This window comes from Crotalus tigris, unplaced genomic scaffold (genome assembly GCF_016545835.1).
Source record: "Crotalus tigris isolate CLP2741 ecotype Arizona unplaced genomic scaffold, ASM1654583v1 scf7180000017764.6130737, whole genome shotgun sequence".
NCBI classification, from domain to species: domain Eukaryota; kingdom Metazoa; phylum Chordata; class Lepidosauria; order Squamata; family Viperidae; genus Crotalus; species Crotalus tigris.
In genome coordinates this window covers 5,984,145-6,011,710 of record NW_024096618.1, presented here as the reverse complement: position 1 = coordinate 6,011,710, position 27,566 = coordinate 5,984,145, and the positions used below count along the sequence as shown (strand labels likewise).

General features: G+C 40.2%; 1 protein-coding gene across 2 annotated transcripts in view; it reads left to right on the top strand.

The window, feature by feature from the left end:
• Positions 1 to 27,566, top strand: part of PHF21B (PHD finger protein 21B) — a 173,328-nt gene that overhangs the window by 104,881 nt on the left and 40,881 nt on the right. For both annotated transcript variants that reach the window (XM_039341371.1, XM_039341372.1), the window contains exon 3: positions 16,443 to 16,535. In XM_039341371.1, the coding sequence (XP_039197305.1) occupies positions 16,443 to 16,535 (93 nt within the window). The remainder of the gene's footprint in view (positions 1 to 16,442; positions 16,536 to 27,566) is intronic.

Genomic DNA, 27,566 nt, shown 5'->3' with positions numbered 1-27,566 from the left:
CAAAATGACATGGCTCATTCTGGAGTAATGACATTTGGATTTTTTCTCCATTCTGCTTGTTTTTGAAATATGTTCTTTTCGTTCCTATTTTATCATATACTGTTGTTTCTTTTTTTAAAGAAGTATTTTGTCTGCTTAAATTACTACTGTGCCTGCTTATGTTCTTAAGTTTTGTTTATATTTATGCCAGTAGGGGGTAGAGATAACTTGGACGTTTTCTGTGAAATAAAAATTTATAAGGTTCCCAAATTTGAAAGAAGTCGAGTGATCAATTTCTTTCTTTTAATGTTGCTTGCAGACCTTGGTAAATGGGATCTAGGATTCCCATGGATCCCACATTGGTTGCTTGCCAAGTTCTTCTCCCTCTTAAATTTATTTATTTTTAATTAAACCGTACAATGGAGAGGCTGACATACTGTTCAGGTAGTTCTCGGCTTGCAACCACAATTGAGCCCAAAATTTATGTTGCTAAGTGAAACATTTGCTAAGTGAGTTTTGCCCCATTTACAACCTTTCTTGCCCCAGTTGTTAAGTCAATCATCACAGTTGTTAAGTTAGTAACCTGGTTGTTAAGTGAATCTAGTTTCCCCATTGACTTTGCTTGTCAGTAGGTTACAAAAGGGGATCACATGACCCCGGGACACAGCAACCGTCATAAATATGAACCAGTTGCCAAATGTCCGAATTTTGATCCCACTACCTTGGGGATGCTACAATGGTCTTAAGTGTGAAAAATGGTCGTGTCACTTTTTTCAGTGCCGTTGTAACTTTGAATGGTCACTAAAGGAACTGTTGTAATTTGAGAACTACAGGTATACAAACACGTTTGGCCCTAGCATTGCTTTCATTTCCACGGGGGCCCATGACTCAAAATAGGACTAGTGGTGGCTATAGTCCATCTTCTCATTTGTAATTGCTCATGCCGAAGTCATGATAAGAATCATCCTAAAGGGCTAAGAGGTGGACAAGCATCTTAGGCAAGGGTAGGCAACCTTGGCTCTTTTATGACTTGTGGACTTCAGCTCCCAGAATTCCTGATCCAGCCATGCTGAGGGGAAAGGGAGAGGTTTCCAAGCTGAGCCATGCTGGCTCAGGAATTCTGGGAGTTGAAGTCCACGAGTCATAAAGAGCCAAGGTTGCCTACCCCTGCTCTAGGCTTTTATGACTCATGAACTTCAACTCCCAGAATTCCTGAGCTAGCCATGCTGAGGGGAAAGGGAGAGGTTTCCAAACTGAGCCATGTTGGCTCAGGAATTCTGGGAGTTGAAGTCCACGAGTCATAAAAGAGCCTGCCCCTAATCTTGGGGGCTAAGGAAGGTGGCCATTGTAGAGATGTGGATTGTTTTATCCTTTCTGCTTAAGCAAGAGAACAAACGCACTTTTGGGGCAACCAGCAAGAAACAACATAAGGATGGTTCAAATGTTAAAACAAAAAGATCTAGTTCTAGTATATCAAAAGAGAAGGAGATAGGCAGGGTTTGTCAACTTCGGGAACTCCCAGAATTCTGGCTGCTATGAAATTCTGGGAGTTGACGTCCATAGTTCTTAAAATTGCCAAGATTGAGAAGCACTGCAGTAAAGTATGGCCTAGGTTGGGTAGTGTTCAAAATATTTGTATTTTTAACAGATGGATGTGCATGCCTTGTTCTAGCATTTGAGTGGACTCAGTCAAAGACTTTTATCCCCAAGCATCCTTTAGCTGGTTTGTGTCACTTTGTGACTGTTCACTATTTCTTCTCCATCCCTTGATGTCTAGATTTGGAGGCACTCATGCAGTAAAGTCTAGATCCCTCTCTTTTTTTTAGTTTTTCTGCTATCTTTCCAAGAGGAAGATCCATGTGAGGGAGCTATGACCAGCTTGCCCTGTGATGGAATTTTTGTCAGTGGGCGTATGCAACAGATCTGAATACACAATTGTGTAATTAAGTAGAGTTTTAAAAATCTACTATGCCCAAGAACTGAGCAAAACGTACTTGCTTAGCAGCAGCCTTCTCAATTTCAATTCGTTTATTTTGACTATTGAGACGCTAGGCTTGTCAACCAAAAGGTTGATAGTTCAAAACCCAACCACCTAATGACTAGGTGAGCTCCCATTCTTGTCCCAGCTCCTGCCAACTTAGCAGTTCAAAAGCATGCAAAAGCAAGTAGATCAGTGGTTCTCAACCTGTGGGTCGGGACCCCATTTGGGGTCGAACGACCATTTCACGGGGGTCACCAAACAATTCAGTCTGCCATTTTTTTCCCCTTTTCCTTAGCTGTGCTACTCCCTTTTATTCTATTGGCTTTCAATAGAGTCTAATTCTATTGGCTTTCAAAAGCCAATAGGAATTGTCCAGGCTGTCTCTGCCCTGCTGAGCCCGCCAAAAGTCCTATTCTGCAAACGGTGCTGTACCAGTTGAGTAGTCCTCAACTTACGACTGGTTGGGGGTCGCGGCATTAAAAAGGTTGGGAACCACTGAAGTAGATAAATAAGTACCACTTTGGTAGGAAGGGAACAGCGTTCTGTGCACCTCAGCTTATAGTTATGCCAGTCACATGACCACGAAAGCATTTTTGGACAATGCTGGCTCCCTTAGCTAGGAAATGGAAATGAGCACCGCTCCCTAGAGTTAGATGGGAGAAATGTTTATCTTTACTCTGACTACTAACCTGAATAATATATTTCTGAATAATCCCTGCACACTTCCCTATAGTAAAATGAGAAAGTTTAAATAAAAATGCTAATGTATGAATGTGAGCAGTTACTTTTTACTGGAATTTAGAGTCTTCCACTCATTTTTAATACGTGGTAGTTTAATTTACGCTACATTCCCAGAAAGTTAATGTGAGGTAAAATTGCATTTTATAGGTGGAAAGATGAAAACAAAATTTCTCAAGTTGTAGCAAAATTGCTAATCTTCATTATCGGTATCTGGCTGAACACTGAGATCATCAATTATCTTCATCATAAAATTGGAATAGGGTTCCTTACAACTTTTAAACAAATGGATTCATTCCAGTCCTTATTTGTATACTATTTGTAATTTTCTGCAGCAAGAATTAGAAATTAATTTTCAATATTCAGAAAAAAATGGCTTAAAATTTGACATGATGATATACCCCCTCTCCCTCTGTGTGTATATGTAAAAGATAAAGTTTTCCCTGTCCAGTTGAGTCAAACTTCAGGGTGCGGTGCTCATCTCAGTTTTTGGCCAAGGGAGCCAGCATTGTCGGAAGATATTTTCCATAATCATGTGGCCAGCATGGCTATATGCCAAAGGCACACAGAAAACTGTTAACTTCCCACCAAAGTGGTACCTATTAATCTACTCGCATTTGCATGTTTTCAAACTGCTAGGTGGGCAAGAGCTGGGGGAAGTAACGGGATCTCATCCTGTTGCACAATTCTTAGGTCAATGAGACCTAAGATCTCACTAACAACCCAGACTGTTAGTGTACATCTCTCTCTCTCTCTCTCTCTCTCTCTCTCTCTCTCTCTCTCTCTCTCTCTCTCTCTCCCTCCCTCCCTCCCTCCCTCCCTCCCTCTCTCCCTCCTTCTCTCTCCCTCTTCCTCTCCCCTCTCTCCCTTCCTCCCTCTCCCTCCCTTCCTTTCTCTCTCCCTCTCCCTTTCCCTCTCCCCCTCCATCTTCCTCTCCCTCCCTCCCTCTCTCCCGCTCCCCTCCCCCTGTCCCTCCCTCCTCCCTCCCTCCCTCTCTCTCTCTCTCTCTCTCTCTCTCTCTCTCTCTCTCTGTGTGTGTGTGTGTACAGACAGTATATAGGGAACTCTTGCTCTGTATTAGCATCCATTCAGTTGTTAACTAAATGAAAAAGCTAAACTTTCATTTTGCCTTCAGCTTTTAAGTCTAAGGAAAAATTGTAACCAAGTAATAAAATTTCAAACCTAATATTGTAAGCATGCTATCTTAAATCTGCAAATGATTGAGAACTTAAGTCTGAAGTGTTTCATAGTTCTGTGCTCGGACAAAAAACCCCAATTGTTACAGTGTTTGAGAACACTATTGCAACTGCTCAGAAAAGTAAAAATTATCCTAAATTGTATTTTAAAAAAAGAATTGTTGAAGGAAAAGTTTTCATCATGGTTCAATCCAAGCCAGGAATAAACAACATGGCGACTGCTTTAGAAAGAAGGTTGCAGTTTATTGAAGAGGAGAGCCAGACACGAAGATGGCTTTGGAAGAAAAGAGAGAGCACATGTAGGGAGTGGGTTTTTATACCCTCTGGAGCCTTTTGTTTGGAGTTATTCCTGTGGCATGAACTTTGAGTGTGCTCTTTGGCATCTGTGGGTGAATCCTATCATGTCCTGATAGGATGGGATATGTAGATTTTGGATGGGATATGTAGATTTTAGGTGTCTTTGTCTTCCTAAGCTTCTGGCTGGGAGCCTCCAACCTTCCTGGATTATTTACATTGCATTTCTACAGAGCTGGTTTCTGCTTGGGGGAGGGAGACTTGGGGCTATTAAGAAAAACTGGGCATGCTTTTCTGCCTCTTTAATATTTCCTTCTCTGCGGGGGGGGGGGAGGCTGTCTTCCCACAGAATCTTATCAGAAAACAAGTTTTTGAATGTTAGAAAACAGCATTTCTGCAATTAAAGTTCAGTTGGAAGAGGAATCACACATCTCTTCTGCAGCATCCTCCAAAATACATTTTTTTCTGTACATAAAAACATAAACAATAAAGAAGAAAGTAAAAGGATACATTTTTAGATTTTTTAGATTTTTATTGCACATTCATTTTGATTGAAGCTATTCAGTCTTAAAGAATAGTTTCAAGTTAGCGTCACCTATGTGCAAAAACAGTAAGCTCTGAGCATGAATTTTTCTAACAGCTTTGTTTAGTACAAGGCTCAGATATATTTGCGAAAATAGTTCCATGCCCTGGAATTCATCCTGTCCTTTCTCATTTAAACTGAAAATATTAATAGCTTAAGTACTGTATTTATCACCCTCAAAGTCTGGAGCCAAGGTGGTACAGGACAAAAAAATCATTTAAGTCCTTAATCTTGATAAAATTGTAGTTACCCATTTGCAACTTTTTAACGTGGGTTACTCCTGGAATGCAGCATACTTTTGAAATAGAAAGAAAGAAGCAAGTCAGCTTGTGATCTGAAACCATTTGCAGATCAAAAGTTGTGTGTATTGGCTAGGAATTCAATAATTGGAATTGGGAACTTTCACAAATGCTTCAGAATCTTGGCCAGATCACTGCAATCGCAGATCCTTTGGATTCCTAGGAACAAAGTATTTATTATGAGGAATAATAAAGTGCTAAATTGATAATTGGTGAAATCTTCTATAAGGGTGAGTTGAAATGGAGAAGCTAGAGAGGCCACACAGTTCAGAAGAGAAGATGGTAGTTAAGGATACCTTTTAAAAAATCAGTTCAAGAATTCTACATATCCCACCTGAGTATTTCATAGTGTTTCAACAATTTCCCCCAAATTTGATGAGAATTCTTTTTTTAAAAAATCCTATCAAATGAAATGAGAATAGGGTGAAAAACCACAGAGGAAATGTTCACCCATCTCCCATGTTTTAATATCTTATATCATCCTTTTTCACAGTTTCACTCTTTGAAATATTGGATTCAGAAATGATAGTAGGGGAAGGAAGGCCCAAGGCCTTCATCTCTTCAGTGTCAGATGTGAATTCTTGGATTTCCTATCAGTTTAAAAATCACAAGTAAGAAATTAAGAGAGGGTTACACTTTCCTTGTAATATTCCAAAATGAGTGTCAATTTACAAGAACTGGCAGGTTCTATCTCGTTAACTAGGAATTCCTGATGCGCATTCTGGATGAGAAGTTATTTCAACAGTGCATAATAAACTCTTTTCTAATTGAAAGAAATATATACTTGTGAAAATAACCCAAGAATTCTAGAAATGGCTCCTATATAGCTGCTTACTTCTGGAAACGCGTGGACAATCCTCGAAACAAACATATGAGTTTAGTCAAAAAGAAAATGCTTCAGAAATGAATTGCTCCAGATTGAACAGCTCTTAAGTCAGTGATGGTGAACCTTTTAGAGACCGAGTGCCCAAACTGCAACCCAAAACCCACTTATTTATCGCTGGGTGCCAGGTGGGCATGGCCCACTGGGCGGGCGTGGCTGTGGTGGTCATGGCAGACTGGGTGGCTGTGACCAAGGTGGGCATGGTCACCTCGATGTTGCTCATGGGAAGGGACGCCTGTGGGGGCCGGGCAGGGTTGGGGGAGATCCAGGGGGTCTCTGGCAGGTGGGGCAGTGGGCAGGAGGCTCGTCCTGCGGGGTGAGGTGAGGCAGGGCGAGGCAGGGTGGGGGTGCCATTGTCGCAGGACAAGGTGAGGCAGGGGCCAGGGAGGCTGGTTCCTGACACCATTGGCCCCTGCACACAGAGGCCAGTGACCGCATGGGGGCCGACGGTGTCCATCAGCAGCCACAGCCTGCCGGCCCCTCGACTGGTGCACTCTGGGGCTCCGCAGCCCACCACCAGCAGTTCAGAGAAGCCGCCTCTGAGCTGGACGGCCTGCCGACAGCTGAGAAGACGATGCAGTGGGAAAAGGAGAGCATGCAAGGCCAGGAGGGATGGGACAGGGGGGAGGGAAACCAGCCATGCTGGGATGCATCCAGCCACATGGGACCTCGGCAAGTTAGTGGTCTGGGGCATGGTGCGCGTGCCCACAGAGAGGGCTCGGAGTACCGCCTCTGGCACGTGTGCCATAGGTTTGCCACCACTGTCTTAAATTTTAGTTATCTTTTCTTTAAGCACAATTGCATCGATTGGTTTGTGCAAACAAAGTTGTTTATATGTATAGGAAATTCAAAATATCTGGCCAATGTCAATACATTTGCACTGTTTAATTTGTTCCAGACAACCACATTTTAACATGCCAAGAGAAAAACTCTCCAAGCAGAGGGAGAGATTTAAAATAATGGAATGGAGTGGAATACGGTTGTTGAAGTCAAAGATCACACGATTCATTCCATATGAAAGAGCAAACTACATTAGTTGGCAAAGTTTAAGGATTTAATCTGCTTAATAGGTAGCCATACACCACTATTGGTTCTATATCATAAATCCTTTTATTCAAGTAAAAGTAAGCATTTGTCAATCTCACCCTGCTACATCAAGCCAGCATTTCACTTAATAGAGTTGCTAAAAAGTAGGCAGGGTCTAGTTCTTCCAGTGGAGGAAGAGAGAGCCCACAATCCTCCAAATTCTACTGTTGCTAAAAAAAAAAAAACACCAGGGTAGGAATTTGATTTGGTAGCATCACAGCTGAAATGAAACAGAGCTGTTTGGCCTTGAAATCTTTCCAAGAGGTCACAGCAGTCTCAAAAACACTTTGGGCAGATCGAAACAACCTATTTTGAATTCATTCTCATTCTAAATACTTTGCACATTCCTGTTGCTTCAGTCCCATGCAAGATAGAATAAATAGATTCCTTATCCGGTAAAGATAATTGGTTATTTGCAGCATTTCTCAAATTTTTTATCCTAGACAAACCCTTGAAATAATGTTCAGGTTTCGGAAACCCTTGAGTAAAAATTACATCTATAGTTAGCATTGCACAGCATGGAAAATTAGAAAATAAGGTTAATTAGTTTATTTTTCAATCACAATCTCTCACAGAAATCCGGGTGACTTCTCGTGTAACCCTAGGTTCTTCAAAAGGTTGAGAAAGGCTGGATTAGAAAGAGATTTGTTCATTATATTAGTTTGGAGTATGTGTTGAAAGAAAAGTCTTCATCATGGTTCAGTCCAAGCTGGGAATAAACATGGTGACTGCTTTAGAAAGAAGGTTGCAGTTTATTGAAGAGGAGAACCAGACAGAAAGATGGCTCTGGCAGAAAAGAAAGTGAGCACATGTAGGGAGTGGGTTTTTATACCCTCTGGAGCCTTTTGTTTGGAGTTGTTTCCTGTTCCTGTGGCATGAACTTTGACCTGAGTCTGAGTGTGCTCTTTTAGTATCTGTGGGTTAATCCTATTATGTCCTGTCTTGGGTGGGGTATGTAGATTTTAGGTCTTTGTCTTCCTAAGCTTCTAGCTTTAACCTTCCTGATGGTTTATATCTGCATTTCTATAGTGCTGGTTTCTGCCTGGGGAAGGGAGACTTGGGGCTATTAAGAAAACTGGGCATGCTTTTCTGCCTCTTTAAGATCCTTTGAGGAAATATATTTTCCTGCCCTTTTAATATTTTCTTCTCTGGGGGACTGACTTCCCACATATGGAAGCAGCTTCTCTCTCAAAAGATTGGAAAAAAAGATCTTCTGTTCCCTACCTTCCTTCCCTCCCTCCCTTTTTCTCCTTTCTCCCCATTTTAGAATTGGGCAGTGCATAAATCGAATAAATTAAATGTATTGCATTAAAACGTTCAGGTTTGCTTTCAGTCTGCTATTCTAGGCACTGTGCCATACTTATTTTTGTACTAGGGTTTCTAAATAAAAAAACCACAGTGTTTACTTACACATCTGTCAGGATGCTCATAGAAGTCATAATTCTGCCGATGAAATGAGAAAATTTTACAGGTCTGTGTGAAGCTTGATGAGATCTGCGTGACTTGCAATGTATACAAAACAGTTGAGAATGATAGAAAACTCTTGTCTTCTGTGAGGGGCATCTCATTTATTTATTTATTCATTTATTCATTTGTTTGCTGACTGCTCAATGCATAAGATCATTACCCTAGGCAATTTATGTAAACACAACTTTGGAACATGAAAACAACAGAGGAACAATAACAATAGTCACAACTGAAGTCATGGACACCCCTGACCCAGGAAGGAGCATGGTTTTTAGGGCCTTGTGGAAGGACAGAAGGGTTGGGGAACACTAGAAAAGTAGTGAATAGTTTTGCTTTACAAATATTCAGATTGAGCCAAAAAATAAATAAGCAATTACAGTTTCCAGGGAACTCTGCCAAAATTAAGGAATAGCTACTATTTCTATATTTTTTTTGAAAATAAAGGTTACTTTTGATTAATGATTCCAGCACTGTAAGCAAGATTTCAGTTGTCTTTCATGAAAAGCTTTGGATCAGGATTTTAACTTGGCACACACCAATATCTGGTTGTTGAGTTTCCTAGAAAATTCATATTACGCCTGAAGAGATTTAATTAGCACATTGTATTTGTTTTTGTTTCTTTTTAAATATAAGTTTGGTCATCACTGGCAGATCTGGCAAATTATTTTAAAACCCCTTAACTTGTTTTTAAGAACGTGTCTGTTGGATTTGTTTTCAAAACAGGGTATAGTAACTCCTTCTTTAAGACAAGCAAATAAAATAAGATCCACTTTTGAATAAGCCTACCTCAAAGCTGTTTGAGAGTAAAACTTAATATTCATCAAATGTTTTGACAAAAAAAAAACATGTGTTGGAAATTTGGATTTCCATATAAAAGATGGTTTTCCTTTTATTCTTTCCCCAGCTTTTCTACCATGTATATAAATAGCGGGTACAATGTTTATTGAGAAGAAAGCTTTGAGTTCAAGTTCCTTAAGTTTTTAAGAGCAAATTCAAGGTTGCCTTGCAACATCCTTTGTAAATAAATGCACTCTCTCTCTCATGCGCACACACACAAGCACCCTGCAATTACTTTTCTGAATGTCCATTCAAGTTAAGAATTTTCATCTTTGCAGTTGCCATAGCAATCTGTTCTCCTCTTTCTACTACATTAAAAATCCATTCAGTTACCAATATTGAGCGTGAAACAGAAAAAAAAAAATCTTTAAAATAGCTTTAGCGTCTTATACGCACAGAAAGACAGCTCTGGCTTTTATGTTAGGAAAGGTGGGTGGCTGCTGTAATGTAGCTGCAAACTTTTACTGCAAAAAAAGTTGTTTAAAAATACTACAGACCAAAAAAAAAAATGTTTAATAAATCTACTCAGAGGAAAGTGTTGTAAATATGTTTTGTGTAATTTTACTGAATTAGGAATGAATGGCCCAAGTAATGTTTTAGTAGTGAAACAGGCAAGTCCTGTCTTACATAACTTGGTTCAGTTGCCTTAAGGTTCTTTAGCTATTTTTTGCTTAACTTTGAATAGGATGGAAATGCCTCAAATCTCCTTTATTTAGAGATGGAATGTGTAATTTTGTGCTATTGTAAACTTCGTATTTGATGCTGATTTCTCAGATTTGGATTGAACTATTCAGAAGTCTTAAGACGTTTCCATCTTGCTCTGGGAACCTGCTTTTCATATATCATGTTGTAACAATAATATATATTTAACTGATAACTTTCTCTGTTTACCTCGGTTAAGTATTATTTCATTGAAACACTCATAGTGTGTGCATGGAATTACAGTATTCCCCAACTAATTCCTCTTTGAAATGGACAGACCTTCTTCAGTTAACTGTCGTTTGCTACTGGAGAGCATCAGCCTGTTAAAATTGTCTTTATTGAATAATCTTTATGTTATTAGTCTGTTGAATAAGTGATATTGCCAGTTTGGGATGGGTGAGAATTACAGCTATTCTTTTTCACTTTTGATTGTCTTTTATAAAATATTGTTGGTGTCAACTCTGGGTTTTTCTTGAATATTCCTTTATACAAACTCTCATCTCAGGCTGTTGTGAGAATACAAATGGAAGAGTAACACCATTTTCCTCTGAAGTACAGAACAAACACTGGTATTGGAGGGGCAGTACATGGAGTCTGCAGCCGTACAACAGATTTGACTTTTATAGTCCCTTTTTATTAAAAAGCTTAGCATCATAAATGTAGTAATAAGAAACTAATTTTTCTCGACAGAAGCACTGCTATAAACTATTCTGCAGTTATAAAATAACCTTTTAAAATTATTGTTTCTGCTGGTATCAATAAATTTATGCAAAGCACTTAAAGGTCAGGCATTGCCGGAAAAATGTCTTTTTAGATTGTTAATTAAAGGTTCATAAGAACAAGCACAGGTTTACTCGCATAACAAAAGGGAAAAGAGCAGAAAAAATGTCTTATTCCCAGAAATAGAAGTCAAAGTCAGAACAGGAAATCAGGAAAAGAATACCAATGCAGTTGGAGGAGGAAATAACCTACAGCATTCAAGTCAGGGGGGATGAAAGTCAGGTGCAGGTAATCCTCAACTAATGTCCAGTCGCTTGGCAACAGTTCAGAGTTATGTAGTTTACCCCCCCCCCAAGATACTTCAGATCTGGATTTGAAGGTACGATCATGCCCCCCCCCCTGATCATGTTGCTTGCATCTTGGGTGCTCAGCAATTGCCCAGCATTTATGACCGTTTGCAGCATCCTGGGATCACATGAATATGATTTATGACATTTTTGGGGGGAAACTGGTATTTACTTTCTGTGTCCAGCAAAAAACCCACTCATTACAGATGATGGCTTCGCTTAACACCCACAGCGATTGCTTAACAACCATGGCATTTATGACTGCCACATTAGAAAACAACCACAAAAAATGTTGTAAATCGGTCATGATCATGTGATGATCTGCTTAATGACCGGCATGACCTTAATTCCAGGCTCAATTATTGTTGTAAGTCAAGGACTATCTGTATAATGAATGAGCTTTACTCCCAGTTTATATATGAGTTGTTCTCATAAAAATACACACACAACACCCCCCTCCCCATACCAGGCCATTCTGCTTTGTCTGTGAGCTGGGAATTCACAAAGAAATTGAGTTTTACCATAGCTTTGATAGTCTAAGCTCCTGTGTCCTTCATTGCTCTGTCTTCTGTCCTTGTCAACTTCCAGCTGAGAAGATACGACATAAAGCTCCTCAAATTCTTGCTAATATGTAAGCTAGAAACTTGCTATTTGCTCTTCATTTAGATCAGGGCTTTTCAACCTTTTCACCCATTGTACCATTTTTAGGATATGGCAACATCCGAGTACCACCAGTCGCCTAGCAAGGTGTCAAAAACTTGATGACCAAAAAAAAAATGAAAAAAAGGGATAAAATACAGGTAGTCTTCGACTTACAACAATTCGCTTAATGACTGTTCGAAGTTACAATGGCACTGAAAAAAGTGCCCCGCAAGCCACAGCCGAGCAAGACACCTGCCTGTCCGCCCGGCGGTGCTCTTCCTCCTGTCCGAGGTTTTCATTGCTGTGAGCATTTCTGCTGAGGATTGGCAGCGGTGGTGGGGTAGGGGTTGTTTGGTTTTTATTCCCCCCGTCTGCTGGGTGGTTGCAGCATGTTTTGGTCACTTCACATGACCCTGGGACACTGTGACCGTCATAAATATGAATCAGTTGCCAAGCATCTGAATGTAAATCACAAGACCCTGGAGATGCTGCAACATTCCAGCTGATCGGCGCTTCTTCTGGACTCAGCAGAAGCACCAGGATCAGTGCCGCTTTCCAGCTGATTGGTGCTTCTTCAGGGCTTAGCAGAAGCACCAGGATCAGCGCCGAGCTCCAGCTAGAGCCTGGTGCTGATCCTGACGCTTCTATTGAGCCCTGACAGCCCCAAAGAACCGCCAGTCAGCTAGAAAGCGGCATGATCCTGGCGTTTCCGCTGAGCCCTGACAGCTCTGCAGCTCCAGCCATCTCTCGCTCAGGGTTGTGCTGTGCTGCCACCGGTTCAGCTCATTCCCCTCCCCCATTACCACTTTTCTAAGATGGTCGCATACCACCTGCCAGGTGCCAATGTACCACAGGTGGTACCCGTACCACTGGTTGAAAAGCCCTGATTTAGATGTTAAGCCAAATGTATTGAGAGTTTTTATTGGGAGAATTAACTGTAACCAAATTTCTTTATGAAGTTTTCCAAAAACAATTACAATGTTGCATGGAATGGGAAAATTAGAAGGGGTTATCTTGAATCTAGCAGGATGTTGGGTTGAATCTAGTTTGATAAGGCACAAAACATGCCTGATGGTAAATTTTAATAGCAGAGCTTTGGTTAAGCTCTCATTCTCCATTGCATAGAAAAGTAGTATTTTGAACTGGATAAACAATGCCTTCACCTGGATAAGGCAGACACAATTCCTGCATCCAAAATCTGTACTACTTGAGGCATTTGAATACATTCAAGATTAGTCCTGTGTATAATGATGACAGTAACAAAATGTGGAAGTTAAGTTTTGTGTTCCCAACCAAGACAGCGCTGGAAGCAGTAATCAGGCCTTCAAGATACATCTCTAGTTCCCAAAGCATTTTCAACTTAAACAACAATATCTCTTTATCTGTGCAGAATCAGTTGTACACAGCAATATGTAACATTTTCATTCTGCAGATTCATCTACAGTTTATTACTTATCATCTAGATTAGTGTTTTTCAAACTTGGTAATTCTAAGATGTGTAGACTTTTAACTCTCAGAATTCCTCAGCCACTCATGTCAAAACCTCATCTGAATCTAATGAGAATGAAAAATAGAACTAGCCTTCGTCAACGCAAAAATTACACTATTTCAGACCTCTGAGTACATTGAGATTTTAAAGTATAGGATGGCTGTTACAGCTGTTCAGGACTCCATATATGCCACCAGACAGTAGTGGAAGAAAGCTTCACCTTGTGCCCCATGAATCTTAAAGTTTAAATCCCATCTTACCCATGAAGGCTGTGACTGGATGACTTTGGGCCAGTCACTCTCTCTCGCCCCCTCAAATATTGGAACACAGCTATCATGTCCTTCTTTTCATTAGACTAGCCCAGGGGTAGGCAACCCTGGCTCTTTTATGACTCGTGGACTTCAACTCCCAGAATTCCTGAGCCAGCCATGCTGAGGGAAAAGGGAGAGGTTTCCATGCTGAGCCATGCTGGCTCAGGAATTCTGGGAGTTGAAGTCCACGAGTCATAAAAGAACCAAAGTTGCCTACCCCTGAACTAGCCATTCCCAATTCCTAAAACTTCATATGTTTTACTCTCCTGGCCCTTAATCATCTTTGTTGCTCTTCTCTGCATTCTTTCTTCTTTTTTATTACATGCTAGCTAAAACTGGATGCAATATTCCAGATGTGTCTATGGAGGTTCTCAATCATCCAAGTTATGTTGTTTTTCATAGAGGTGCTTTTTCAAGAGGCAACTGGACTTTCTTGTTTTTCTTTGAAGACATTTTCCTTCTCATCCAAGAAGCTGAAAAAAATTCTTGGATGAGAAAAAGTCTTCAAAGAAAAACAGGAAACAAGAAAGTCCAGTTGCCTTGTTTTTGTCTTGAAAAAAAAAAAAACCGAGATGTGGTCTTACTAAGGTTTTATAAGGTGGTACTAATACTTGTTCTTGATACATGTTCGTTTATGCAACCAAGGATTGCATTGGCTTTTTTGGCCCCAATGGAGGAGCAGCACAATAGAGGTGGTTGATCAAAGTAACAACAGATCCCACCTCTCCCATTCTGCCCCTGCCCTCCTTGGTTTTTAATTCTTGCTTTTGATTTGTTTATGTTCTAATGTATACATATATTTTGAGTGTAAGCCACCCAGAAAAACCTTATGGCAGTGATGGGGAATCTTTTAGAGACCGAGTGCCCAAAAACTGGCCCCGACCCCACTCTGCTCCCCCATCCCCCACCTCGCCTGCCCACAGGACCACTCACTGCCTCCAGGGTCCATTGCAGATTGCCCAGACAGCCCAGCAGTGCTATGGTGGCCACACCCTCTGCCCACACCCTGCAGCATCAACTGCATGATGGGGTGTGAGGGCAGAGTCTTGTCTACGCTGCCTGGCTGCCATGTCCTTGGCTGCACTGCTCTGTGTGGGCCACTCTCAGGGGTGACTCTCCTTCAGGGGGGCTGCTGGAGAGGAGAGGGTCACGGGGGAGGTGAGGTTGGGGCAATGACACATGTGCCCATAGGGAGGACTCCGAGTGCTGCCTCTGGCACCCATGCCATAGATTCGCCACCACTGCCTTATGGTAAGATCAGCAACCAATATATTTTATAAACAAACAAACACAAACACACACACACACACACACAAAAACAAACAAGTGATTGTTCACTAGGACTCTAAGATCCCTCTTACTTACTGCTTTTGAGTCAGGCTTCACCTAATCTGTACTTGTACGTTTGGCTTTTCTTGCCTAAGTGTAAAATCTGATTTTTCTCAACATTACATTAAATTTCTGTACATTAAATGAGCACTTCTTTATGTCTTTATTCTCATTTTAGTCATGCTCAGGGCTGTATTGTAAATAGCCAGTTTTTGCCCATATTAGTTGCATTAATATCATCTGCATATGCTTAACTCATTCCGGCTGAAACCAATAGTATTTAAAAATGTTGGCTGGATGCTACCATAAATAAATAAGTAGCAATATATATCCATTTTTTTTCATATTATTATGTTATCTCCTGATTGTTACTCATCTGCTTTTTCTCTCCCATTCTCAGCGGACTGATAAATAAAACAAACATTTTTTAAAAAAATCAACACATTACAATTCCAAGATAGTTCTGTTCTGTGCAGAATCTGCTAGACAGCTTATCAGCAAAATTCACATAGATAGAAGTCACAAATTAGCTATGCATATAGAAAATAATAGAAATAAAAATCAGAGGGGATCTGCCCTATGTTTTTTTTAATATCTTTCTTTGTTAAATATTAAACAGCCAAGTTTTAATATTAAGAGGTTGGTAAACATTAAGTACATATTGTTTAGCACTAAAAATTTCATAAGTGAAGAATACCATAATTTGTCTCCATAATCCTGAGAGGTGACAGCAGACTTCTTCAGAGAAATTAATTGGCGGCATTTTCCGAGTATGTAGGTGACAGAACTGATGATAATTTCATTGGAAAACATTATATAACCAGCTTGGCGAGTCCTCAGGTACCAAGAGAAATGAATTTAGCTATACAAAGAAACTGCTTGGCTGAGTTGTTCTTTCCCTCTTTTTTATTTTTTTGTCCGCACTTTTTGTCTTGCTTGAGTATTTTTTTTTTTTTTTTCTGTTCTCCAGAACTCACTTAGCTGCTGAAATGAACTGGGACTTGGGTTTGTCAGGGGAAGAAAAAGTGGGACTAAGAAAGAAAAGCGATTAAGAAGGAGAATTTTTTTTGGAGACATTTCTTCACTCTGATTTTAGCTTCTAAATTTATTTATTTATTTATTTATTTATTTATGAGACTTATATACCGCTTTAAGTGCTAGCACTCTCTAAGCGGTGTACACCAGTAAGCAATGTATATATATATTTACATTGCCCCCAACAATCTGGGTCCTCATTTTACCTACCCCGGAAGGATGGAAGGCTGAGTCAACCTTGAGCCGGTGAGATTTGAACCGCTGACCTGCTGAGCACAGTCAGCTAAAGTGGCCTGCAGTACTGCACTCTAACTGCTGCGCCACCTCGGCTCATCATTTGCTTATCTGATTGGACCCTGAAAGAATTTGTGTGTTCAGCAGGGCTTTTACAGGTGACAACTTGACTTATCACGGCCCAGGTTTTAAGTTTCTCTCTGGGTTAGGCAAAATTTAGAGCCCTCAACCAATGAAGTTGACAAATTGAATAATAAATACTTTTCTTTTTCTTTCAATTTTCCTGGCAGGCTTTGGGAACCGTTACTTCAGTGCCGATTAAAGTTCCTCAGGTCAGTTCCTTGCAGAGGTTGGCAGGACAAAGACCAGCAGTGCTACCTCAGGTAGGAAAGTTAATTTGGGGCAAGGGTCCCAGTGCTGACATTTCAACTAAACAGGGATGCTGGGGGGGAGGGGTTATCAAAACGTCAAGATGTCAGCTATAACTGTGTGATTGATTATATGTCAGCCTTGGTGCTGAGTCATATAAAAAAGGGGCAGAACTTCTACTGTACACTCATCCTTTATTGATTCACCATTCCTTGCAATGGACTTATATCCTATCTGGCTTTCCTTTTGCTTCTAAAATACCCCCAAAATCTTCTATTAGCATTTTTTTACAAGCTCAGCCTCTTCCAAGCATTGGAGCCATTTTGAAACAATTCCTATAGTTTTTGAAGACCACCTTGTACTCTCATTGGATGATGGGCTATTCCTTGTATTTTTTATATACAGATAGTCCTCAACTTAACAACAGTTCATTTAGTGATTGTTCAGAGTTACAACAGCACTGAAAAAAAAGTGACCACTTTTCCCATTTACAACCGTTGCAGCCTCCCCGTGGTCATGTGATAAAAATTCAGATGCTTTCCAAGTGACTCATATTTATGACGGTGGCCGTGTCCCGGGGTCATGTGATCCCCTTTTGCAACCTTCTGACAACAAAGTTAATGGGGAAGCCAGATTCACTTAACCACCGGGTTAATAACTTAACAACTGCAGTGATTCCCTTAAGAACTGTGGCAAGGAAGGGAAGGATGGTTGTCAGTGAGTTTAAAGGATCTTGGTAGCCTCTCTATCACATCCCGCATTTGAGTGCATGGACCACAAGCACCCTTATTTTGATATCATGTTTCTACCTTTAGTTGACCATCCACCATTGCAACATGCCTCCCTGGTCTCAGGATGGTTCTTGGGACAATCTATGGGAACTGAAGCATCTTCAACAAAGAAACAGAGTTACCTGTGGAAAGGTTTGCTTGAGAGGCTGTACATAATCTAGAGCAGTGGTGGCGAACCTATGGCACGCGTGCCAGAAGGGGCACTCAGAGCCCTCTCTATGGGCACGTGTGCCGTTGCCCCAGCCCCGCCTCCCCAGCAGCCCCCCCGGAAAAGAGTCACCTCCAGGCATGGCCCACGCGGAGCAGCGCAGCCAAGGACATGGCAGCCAGGCAGTAGGGAGAAGACTCCGCCCTCACACCCCATTGCGCGCAGATGATGTTACAGGATGCGGGCAGAGGGCATGGCTGCTGTGGCGCTTCAGGGTCCCCTGGGTGAGCTGTGGCGGGCCATGGAGGTGGTGGGTGGTCCTGCGGGCAGATAAGGTGGGAGCGGGCAGGCTGGGGGTGGGCTGGCGGGGTGGGGCGGTTTTTGGGCACTTGGTCTCTAAAAGGTTCACCACCACTGATCTAGAACTAATTCCTGAGTTCATAGCCTCAAATATATCTCAGTCCTCTTCTTTAGGTCAGATTTTTCTTTGTGTTTGCCTCTAAAAATGGATCCACCCCCCCCCCCCCGTTCTTTGGTATCTTTTTTCTCTTCTCCATCTATCTTGGAGAACCACCCTGTCCAAAACCATCCTGTCTCTTTCCTTATGCCCTGCAGTGTAGAAATTTTTTCCCATCTAATACCGTGTTTTTCCAAAAATAAGACCTATCCCAAAAATAAGCCCTAGATGCGCCTAATATAAACTCTACCCCCCAAATAAGTCCTAGTTTTGGGGCGAGGCACAAACGTAAAAATAAAGCTAGGGTGAGGGTGGAGGGTGGTGGAGCTGCCCCACGCGCCCCGCAATAAATAGATCTTGAAATATAGCATATACAGTCCACGTTGCTTTCAAAATCTGAGTGACATAATAAGTTTTGCAAATTGTGAGAGAACTCCAGAGAGATTATGTAGAAAAATAAATGTTGTTTGTCTACAGCAAGTGAAGATAATTATACCAAGGTGTCTGTATGCCATCGACATGTCATGCTACTCATGCAGCTGGTAAGGTACAAGTAGTCCCTGACTGATGGCCATTTGTTTAATGACCTTTTAAAGTTATGAAGGGTGCTGAAAAAAGTGATTTATAATTGCAATCACTTATGGCATGATCAAAATTCAGGTGCTTGGCACCAGCATGAATTTATTACTGTTTTAAAATAACTTTTATTGGTTTTCAAAAAAAAGATACAAAGTTAAAAGACAAACAAACAGAAATGGAAAATTAGAAAAAAGAAAAACAACGATTGCCGGTTGCAGTCTTCCCAGAGAGCCTCTGGCAAGCAAAGTCAGTGGCGGAAATTGAATTTGCTTAACGACCATGTCAAAAAGGAGCAATTCATTTAACAACTGCATCACTTAGCAATGGATGATCCGATCCCAACTGCACCTGTAATCAAGGGCTACCTGGATTGCTAGCTATAAATACTACATTTTTAAAAAGAAGCTGTGACCCCCTTTAATATTAATCTCTTTCCAGGGAGATTTTTTCCTTCCTTCCTTCCTTCCTTCCTTCCTTCCTTCCTTCCTTCCTTCCTTCCTTCCTTCCTTCCTTCCTTCCTTTTTTTCTTTTAAATGGAAATACCCTTCCTTCCTTGTAAATGTTGTTATAATGTAATATAATAACACTTTCCTCTCTGGACTTGCCAAGATATCTGTTGAAGCACTGTCTGGGGGATAAATATTTTTGAGATTAGTCTTCTTTGATGTTATAAGAGCTACAGGACAAAGGCTATTTCATTTGATGGACAGAAAGAAGTCCTTTCAATTGGAGCATGGAATTGGGAAAGGAGTTAATTGCAGTTGGTTTATGTCAGTGGTTCTCAACCTGTGGGTCGGGACCCCATTTGGGGTCGAACGACCATTTCATGGGGGTCACCAAACAAGGCTGTCTGCCATTTTTTTCCCCTTTTCTTTGGTCATGCCCCTGGCACCCGGTGATGTATAAGTGGTTGGGGGTCACCACAACATGGGGAACTATATTATGGGGTCGCGGCATTAGAAAGGTTGAGAACCACTGGTTTATGTGGTCATGATAAGCCTAGCACCTCTCTGGGCTTTGTGTTTCTCCAGCTTTGGCTGATCAAATACAAGCTTCAAGCAAGGTTGAGACTTTTTTTCCTTAGAACAATATGCAATAAATGGGCAATGTCTTTTGCTAAACAATTACTGGGTGCTAAAGTTGCCATATGAATGAAGTTGTATAAGTAAATGAATTTCCATTTAAGTTGATCTATCCGTACAGTAGAGGTTTTTGTCCATTATTCGGGTGTGGCTTTCCATGAACAAAGAGAATTTGAGGGAGAGAAGATGTTTCACATTTATAAATACAGGAGTCCTCAACTACAACTGCAACCAGAACTTCTGTTTCTAAGCAGGGTGGCTGTTAAATGAGTTGTGCCTGATTTTATGACATTTTTACCACGGTTGTTAAGTGAATCATGCAGTTATTAAGCAAACCCATCTTCCCCCATTGACTTGGCTTATTGGAAGTTGCTGGGAAGGCACCAAATGGTGATGATAAGACCCAGCTGTTGCCAAACACTCAAATTTTGATCATCTGACAGTGGGGTTGATGCAACGGTCATAAACACGAAGACCAGTTGTAAGTCACTTTTTTCAGTGCCATTGTAACTATGAACAGTTGCTAAACAAATGCTTATAAGTTGAGGATTACCTGTAATACATTAGTTATAGAGAGAATGCAGAATCTTCTTTGTGGCAATGGGCTTCTCAGAAAGCTAAAATCAGTTTTGTCCAGAGAGGAATGTGCTTTTACCTTGAAATATCTGGTTTGGCAACCAGTAGAAATAAAAGTATTATAACAACTTCTTCCTGGAGAGACGCTATTAGTGATTTTTTGAACAGCAATTGATAAGTGTTCAATAACAAGTGGGTTCTGTAAATCTTTGTGACACATTCACACAAACAAGTGGCTAATATTATGGGGCAAAATGCTTGAGATCTACTCTTCCCAGTTTGTTCCTAAACAGAGATTGCTGAGTTTTTAAAAATATTTTTAACTTCTTTGACCTCAGTTGCCAACCAAACACTTGTGGACTTCAACTCCCAGAATTCCTCAGCCAGCATGCCTGGCTGAGGAATTCTGGGAGTTGAAGTCTACAAGTCATAAAAGGGCCAAGTTTGAAGACCGCTGATTTACATCATACAGGAATTATAGGTGATTTAGATGCTTTTGCCTTATTTGTTTTCAAAAAAATCTGGCAATTGTCTCATACTAAGTTATGGGTCTTTATAAACATCAGCCTCTATCAATAGTAACACAGAAAGTCAGAAGGTGCTTGCTCTATTATTTGTCAAGTGATTATCCGGAACTATTTACAACAGGGGTGTTCAAACTTGGCCCTTTTCTGACTTGTGGACTTCAACTCCCTGAATTCCTCAGCCAGGCATGCTGGCTGAGGAATTCTAGGAGTTGAAGTCCACAAGTCAGAAAAGGGCCAAGTTTGAACACCCCTGATTTACAACATGTGTTAAATGTAATCTACAGCTTCATCATTATTAAAGGTGCATACTATTCATTTTTTAAATATTCTTGCAAAGTAACGTACGTCAAGAGCTCTTAATTTCACCAGGACATATAGATTCTCAAAGAACTTAATAAATGGATAAATATAAATAATATTTTCCATAATGCCTTATGTTTCCTACATGCATACCAGAATATATGCCTGGGAAAGCTGATCAAGTGGCAGTTTGGCAAATCAGATGTAAAAGAATTTTACATATTTCAGGAATATTTTGGGGATGCCAAGAGCATTTTTTGTGAAGATTGAAAGAATTTTTTTTCTTTTTTCTTACAAATCAAGAAATGTTATTAACATTATCTTGTCATAGTGCCTCAGAGAACTAGTTTATTAAAACACATTCAAAAAACCTTTTTAAGGCCTTGAAAAAATAAAACATCTTCTGAAAAATGTGACATAGAAGATGGCCCAATCTAGAGAAAGAAATGATTATGCACTTTTTGTAGCTGTGCAGAATAAGACATTTCTTCATCTTTATAATAGACTTTAAAAATCAAAATTCTGTGTTATTCAACCAGACAGTTAAGATAAGTGTGTGATGATGGGCAATGAAGAGTGATAGGAAGAAATATGTCAAAGATGAACACGGAAAATATGGGAGACCCAGTGGTGGAATTAAGCTAGTTCGCACCGGTTTGGTAGAACCGGTAGTTAAATTTTGCTGCATTCGGAGAATCAGCTGGCTCCCAGAAGTTCAGTCTAGGCCTCGGAGGCCTCCCAGGCCTAGAATGGCCCGCCAGAAGTGCGTGGATGCCACTTCCGGAAGTCCGTTCTAGGACTCGGAGGCCCAGCCCTGCATCAAATAAGAGAACCGGTTGTTCAGATATTTGAATTCCACCACTGGGGAGACGTGTAGAGTGAATGGCTTTTGAAATAGTAATTTTACTAAAAATTGCAATGCAAGGTTAGGGTGAGTAGGAGGAATGAATGCTAAAGAAGTTAGAACTCTAAAGGAGTTTACTGCATGGAATACTAAACCATAGTTATGTGAGCAAGCTGGCTTATGAACTTTGACTGTCTCTTTCCACATCCTCTTCCTCTGTCTTCTGTGAAGTGAACCATAATATTGTAGAAGACTATTTCATTCAAACGTATTGAGCAGCAGTTTGTTCAGATCGTAACTGGAAATCACAATCCATTTGTGAGTTTTATGCTCTTTTTATGAAGACGAATGTTTTCAAGGACAAGAATGAAGGAGCAAGACTGTAATTTTGCATCATCACTGAACATACAATTTAATAAAAGAAGTGAACTGAGAGGCTGATTTTTACCGTTTTCCTTGCGCACCTTTTTAATGAGCGCTTCCAAATTTTAACACAGTGGAACTTCAAAAGATTTCCAGTGGGGACTATGATCAAATCAATTCTGGAAATGAAATGTTTATAAGTTTATCCACTTTCCTTTCTCAAAATATTCTGTATTTCAGACTGCCATTTGATTAAATTTCCTGAGCCTCCTTTTTATACTTTTATCATCATTTAACATATGTTTGTAGTATATATTTTGGGGATCTTTTTTTAATAAACCCTCTAATCTTTTAATTGTATATTTTAAAATTATTAGTTAAAATTCATTGGCACAATGTGGAGTGTGAGGATTAAAACAGTTCAGTAGGAGAACGGCTCTTTGTTTTATGCTAATTTTTCTTGGCCTCTGGGCAGGGCAACTATTTGATTTTTTTAAAGCTTAGGTTGTACACACAGTGGCATTTATTTGTTATATGTAAAATGAATTATTTTGAAAACAGGTGAAAACTTAAGATGTAGGTAGAATATGCTGAATTTTCACAAGGGGGCAGCAGCTACCAGTTTACATATGCAACAGAATTACTTTAGGATTTTGTAAACCTGGTGTGAAATTTTATCTGCAGATACACTGTACATTAATAAAACAATGTCAAATGTGTTTAAATTAGCCTAACCATAGCATTCATTCTATTTTGCTAAGAAGATATGTTAATGTAGATTGAATTATTTTATCATTAGTAATGGGATTTTGAATTCAGTGGAAAAAAAGCAAAGGATGATTGACCATCTTCGAGTGTTTTTTGTATTCTTGTAGTGCCAGATTTCAAAAAGTACTGGGCTTTAGTTCAGCCCTCAGTATTTTGATCTTTGATTATTATTACAGAGAATTGCAATGTACAAAAGCCGCTTTAGAGCAGTGGTTCTTAACCTTTTTGAACGAATCGCCCCCTTGAGCCAATAAGGAAGTTGTCTTCGCCCCCTCCCCCAACATAACCTCTCAATCACAACATAGGAAATAATTCTTCAATTTATGCAAACACTTGTTTTGTTTTCTTTAAAATTGTCATCAGGATATATCGATGCAAATAATTTATTTCCAGTCTTTTTTCCCATATCTCAACTGTGTGAAAAATTTTGGTGCCACCCGTCACTTTATTCCCAAACTTTGTGATACATGTATTTCATTATCTTATTTATTCAAGACACTTAAATCTAATGACCACTGAAAACAAAATTCAATTGCAAGAAAGTGAAATGCCCGAAAAGAAAAACAGTAACATTTAATGATTGAATTACAAGTTAAATTTAAGACGCAAAAAGAAATATAAAAAGAGTAGAGGCTGCTGCGCAACGCACATGAAGATAAGCAATGTGTATTCACCTATGTACGGCGTTCTGTACTGAATAGCTGGAGGAACATTTGAAAACACAATTCAATCCACTAATAGCGAGCAATCTGATATTTTTGTACGACAGATATGCAGCGATTCACTGTATGAAAAAGTCTCAAAAGTGTCCCCAAAACATCTTGCTCCATCGCCCCGATATTGCCCCCTTTTTGTTCCTTTGCCCCCACGTCGTCCCTTTTTGTTCCATTGCCCCCCTGAAAAACGAAATCACCCCCTGGGGCAGTGGTTCTCAACCTGTGGGTCGGGACCCCATTTGGGGTCGAACGACCATTTCATAGGGGTCACCAAACAAGGCTGTCTGCCATTTTTTCCCCTTTTCTTTAGTCACACTCCTGGCACCCGCTGATGTATAAGTGGTTGGGGGTCACCACAACATGGGGAACTATATTATGGGGTCGCGGCATTAGAAAGGTTGAGAACCACTGCCCTGGGGGGTGATATCGCCCAGGTTAAGAACCACTGCTTTAGAGTACAAGTTTCATAATCAAACAGGAAATAAAGCAGGCTTGGCTTCCAGAAAAATTTCAGTCCAACTTTGGACAGAAGAAAAGATAATTAAGGGAGGGGGACCTTGTTCGTTTACTTAGGTGTATATTCTGGCTTTTGTATCAAGATTGAAGGTAACATAGATAGTGCTCCCCCATCTTCTTGCTCCGCAGTCTTATGAGATAGATCAGGTGAGAGAAAGCAGCTGGCCCAGTTGCCAAAGGGGCCTAGAACCTGTATCTCCCCATGCCTTGTCCCAACATCTTAACTGTTATACTACACCAACTTTGTTGTGTATATATGCTAATGAAGTGTTTTTCAACCTTGGCAATTTTCAGATGTGTAGACTTCAACTCCCAGAATTCCCCAGCCAGCAAGGTTGAGAAACACTGCTATAAGGCGCGAACCCCAAAGATTCCAAGCATTAATATGAGATCTTGCGGAGGTGGCAAGGCGTGGGTGCCATTGAGGTCTAAGGGGGAAAGAGCTTGCAGGAGAAATGAGCTCCATTAAGAAAATTAGTTTGCAGGGGTAAAAGATGGAGGCAGGGACAGATTTGGTCATAAGGGGCATGAAGAATGACTACTAGGTGATTCACTATTGGCTGAGCTGAGTGGAGCCAATTCCAGTTCAACAGCTGGACTCAGACATCCTTTCTGTAGGATTCTTCCTCTCTGTTAAGAAATCAAGACACAAGTATTGCCATAAGAGCTGTATCACATTGTACTACCACGCAACTAGAACTAGCAGAATGTGTGTGAACAGGGCAAACCTTTTGCTTGACTTTGCCTCTATTCTTCAAGCTGCAGTAGCTAAAAATCTACTTCTGCATGCTGGAAGGCAACAGCAGAGACAGTTACTTTCAGTGTCCAATTATTGGAAAACAAACAGTGCTGAGAACAAGTGGATTGAAAGAAACTGAATTTAACTGTGTAGCACAATAAATTATTTGTGCAGGATCTTGAGTGTACAGCATATTGTTTACTTAATTACATCCACAGAAGGCATTGTAGTTACCTGCAGACTGTTTTTGTTGGAAAATCTCTTCTTGAACGTCACTCGGAAATCTCTTTGGAGCATTCTTCGATTTTTTACAAAACCTTTTTTTTTCTCTCTATTTTGGATCACCATCTTGTCTTCCTTGTTCCAACTCTGTTAGCTGCTTTAAAGAAATAAAATGGAAAACTTAGCTTCTGTTATGAATCTCATCTGCATTCATAACATCTTCACCTTGTTATAGTCTGATAGCTGTGCTAAGGAATATTTCATACATTAAACACGCTTGTCAAATAGTGAACAAACAAAGGTGATGGTTGCACTCCATTGATGACTTCCTACAATTTCTTCCTATTAGAGGAGAAGATTATTGAGCACTAAGACTGATTATGCTATGAATTAGGTGCAAAAGATCAGGATGATAACATCCATTTTGTTCTTGGCCTCAACTTGGAATCAAGCTTTCCACACACTAATTGTAGACGCAGAAATAAAAAAATTCATCTTCAACTCCGCCTTCAGGATATTTCATCATCATGGAGGAGGACTTTCAGACAAACCTTTGAATTGTCTCTCATATGTCAGTCTTTGTTGATAGATTCACTTGTTTTATCAACGCATGAGAGATCAGATGGTGGATCCTTGTTATTGCCCAGGAAGATCATTAATTCATTTGATTTCCACTGTATTCTACTTGAGTAGGAATTCAAAGTGGTACACTTAGCTCTTCTTTCTCCAATGTTTCCTACAACAATATTGTAGAAAATCCAGTGAGATTCCATCACTGAGGGTGGATTTAAACTCAGGTGTTTCTGGTCCCAATCCAATACGGCACCACATTGTCTCTTGCCAAGCAGATTCACATCCAGACTTCCAAAAGGCATTTTGTGTTGTATCCCATTTTAAATATCGTTAGAAGTGGCTCTGTGACTTCTCTGATGCATCTAGTTCAGGGCTAGGCAACCTCGGCTCTTTTATGACTCATGGACTTCAACTCCCAGAATTCCCGAGTCAGCTATGCTGACTCGGGAATTCTGGGAGTTGAAGTCCATGAGTCATAAAAGAGCCGAGGTTGCCTACCCCTGATCTAGTTCATCTGCAGTTAGAACAGAAATTGTACCCAGATGCTTTATAGGTTAAACTAGCTTCTGTCCGGTGGGGCTGGCTTCTTCGATAAATTTTATTGAACCTAGAAGATGTTCCTACTGATGAATACTTTTCACAGTTTTTGCTATTTATGGACTGCAATCTTGGGTGCTTCTTGAACTGTGAGCCCTCAGCTGCCTAATCAGTGCATTCAGGCTCACTGTTGAGACTCCTTCCATCTGCTTTGTTGAAAGGCAAATTTAATAGGCTCCTTTGAGGAAGGCAGCTACCCTTGTAACTCAGAGGTCGGTGAAAGAGTTGGGCATGTTCTGATATACACAGGTTAATAAGGATCTGTGCAATAACTGTATTGTCTTTTAAGTAAACTTTCCAGACTATCCAGAACAATTTCTTCCCAGCATTTTCTTAGGGACAGTATCTTGTTCCCAGCTAAAAGGCATCAAAATGTACCGTTGTGTAGTGTGCAGCAGCAGACAATTAGTGGCATCAGCTAATCAAGTAAGCCATCCCTCTTTTTTACCTGTTTGTGGTATATAATCTATGACATTAATGTTAACGTTTATTTTGTTATGAATGGCACTATTGTATGGATGTTCTATTTCTGTAGCCTATTTTTTGCTGATGGCCTTTGGCAACTAAACGATTCATTCATTCATTCATTCATTCATTCTTATGCCAAGGGCTTTTCTATCGTGAAAAAAGTTTCTGTCCTAAACATATGCAGTGTAGTTGCCTTTCTGTCCATTCAGACGTTCCTTTCACTGAACCTTTTATTGCGTTTGGTCAAGAAAATGGATTTATAACAATTATTATGGAAGACGCTTCTTTTCAAATTGCGTTCAATCTACGTGTCAAGTTATATTTGTCCTAATGATGGAAAATACACAGTATGATACACTATACAGTACACAATACAATATTTTGAATATTCACTATGTATTTTGAGCTGGTAAGAACTTTCTTTGTCTCTCAAAAATGATGGTGTTCTGCTGCATAGACAAATCTTTGTGGAGCATTTTCTTCCAAAGATGCTTTCTGTATCGGATCAAGATAATCAAATTTACTGGGTCAGAGTGCTCTTGTTTCATATTGTCCCTCTGCCCACAATTCAAGTGAACTGGATTCCATCTCTAACTGAATCAAATTTTCAACAGTTGATCTCTTTCTGTTGCAAGTATGGAATGGATGCTTCTCACTGGAGACTCTTCTCCATTCAGAGATAAAGCAAGCAGCCACTGCAAGTATCATATTTGTTAAGTTGTGCATGAAGAGTTTGTCACATGAGAGCACGGAAGCACGATAAATCTGATTTGTTCTTT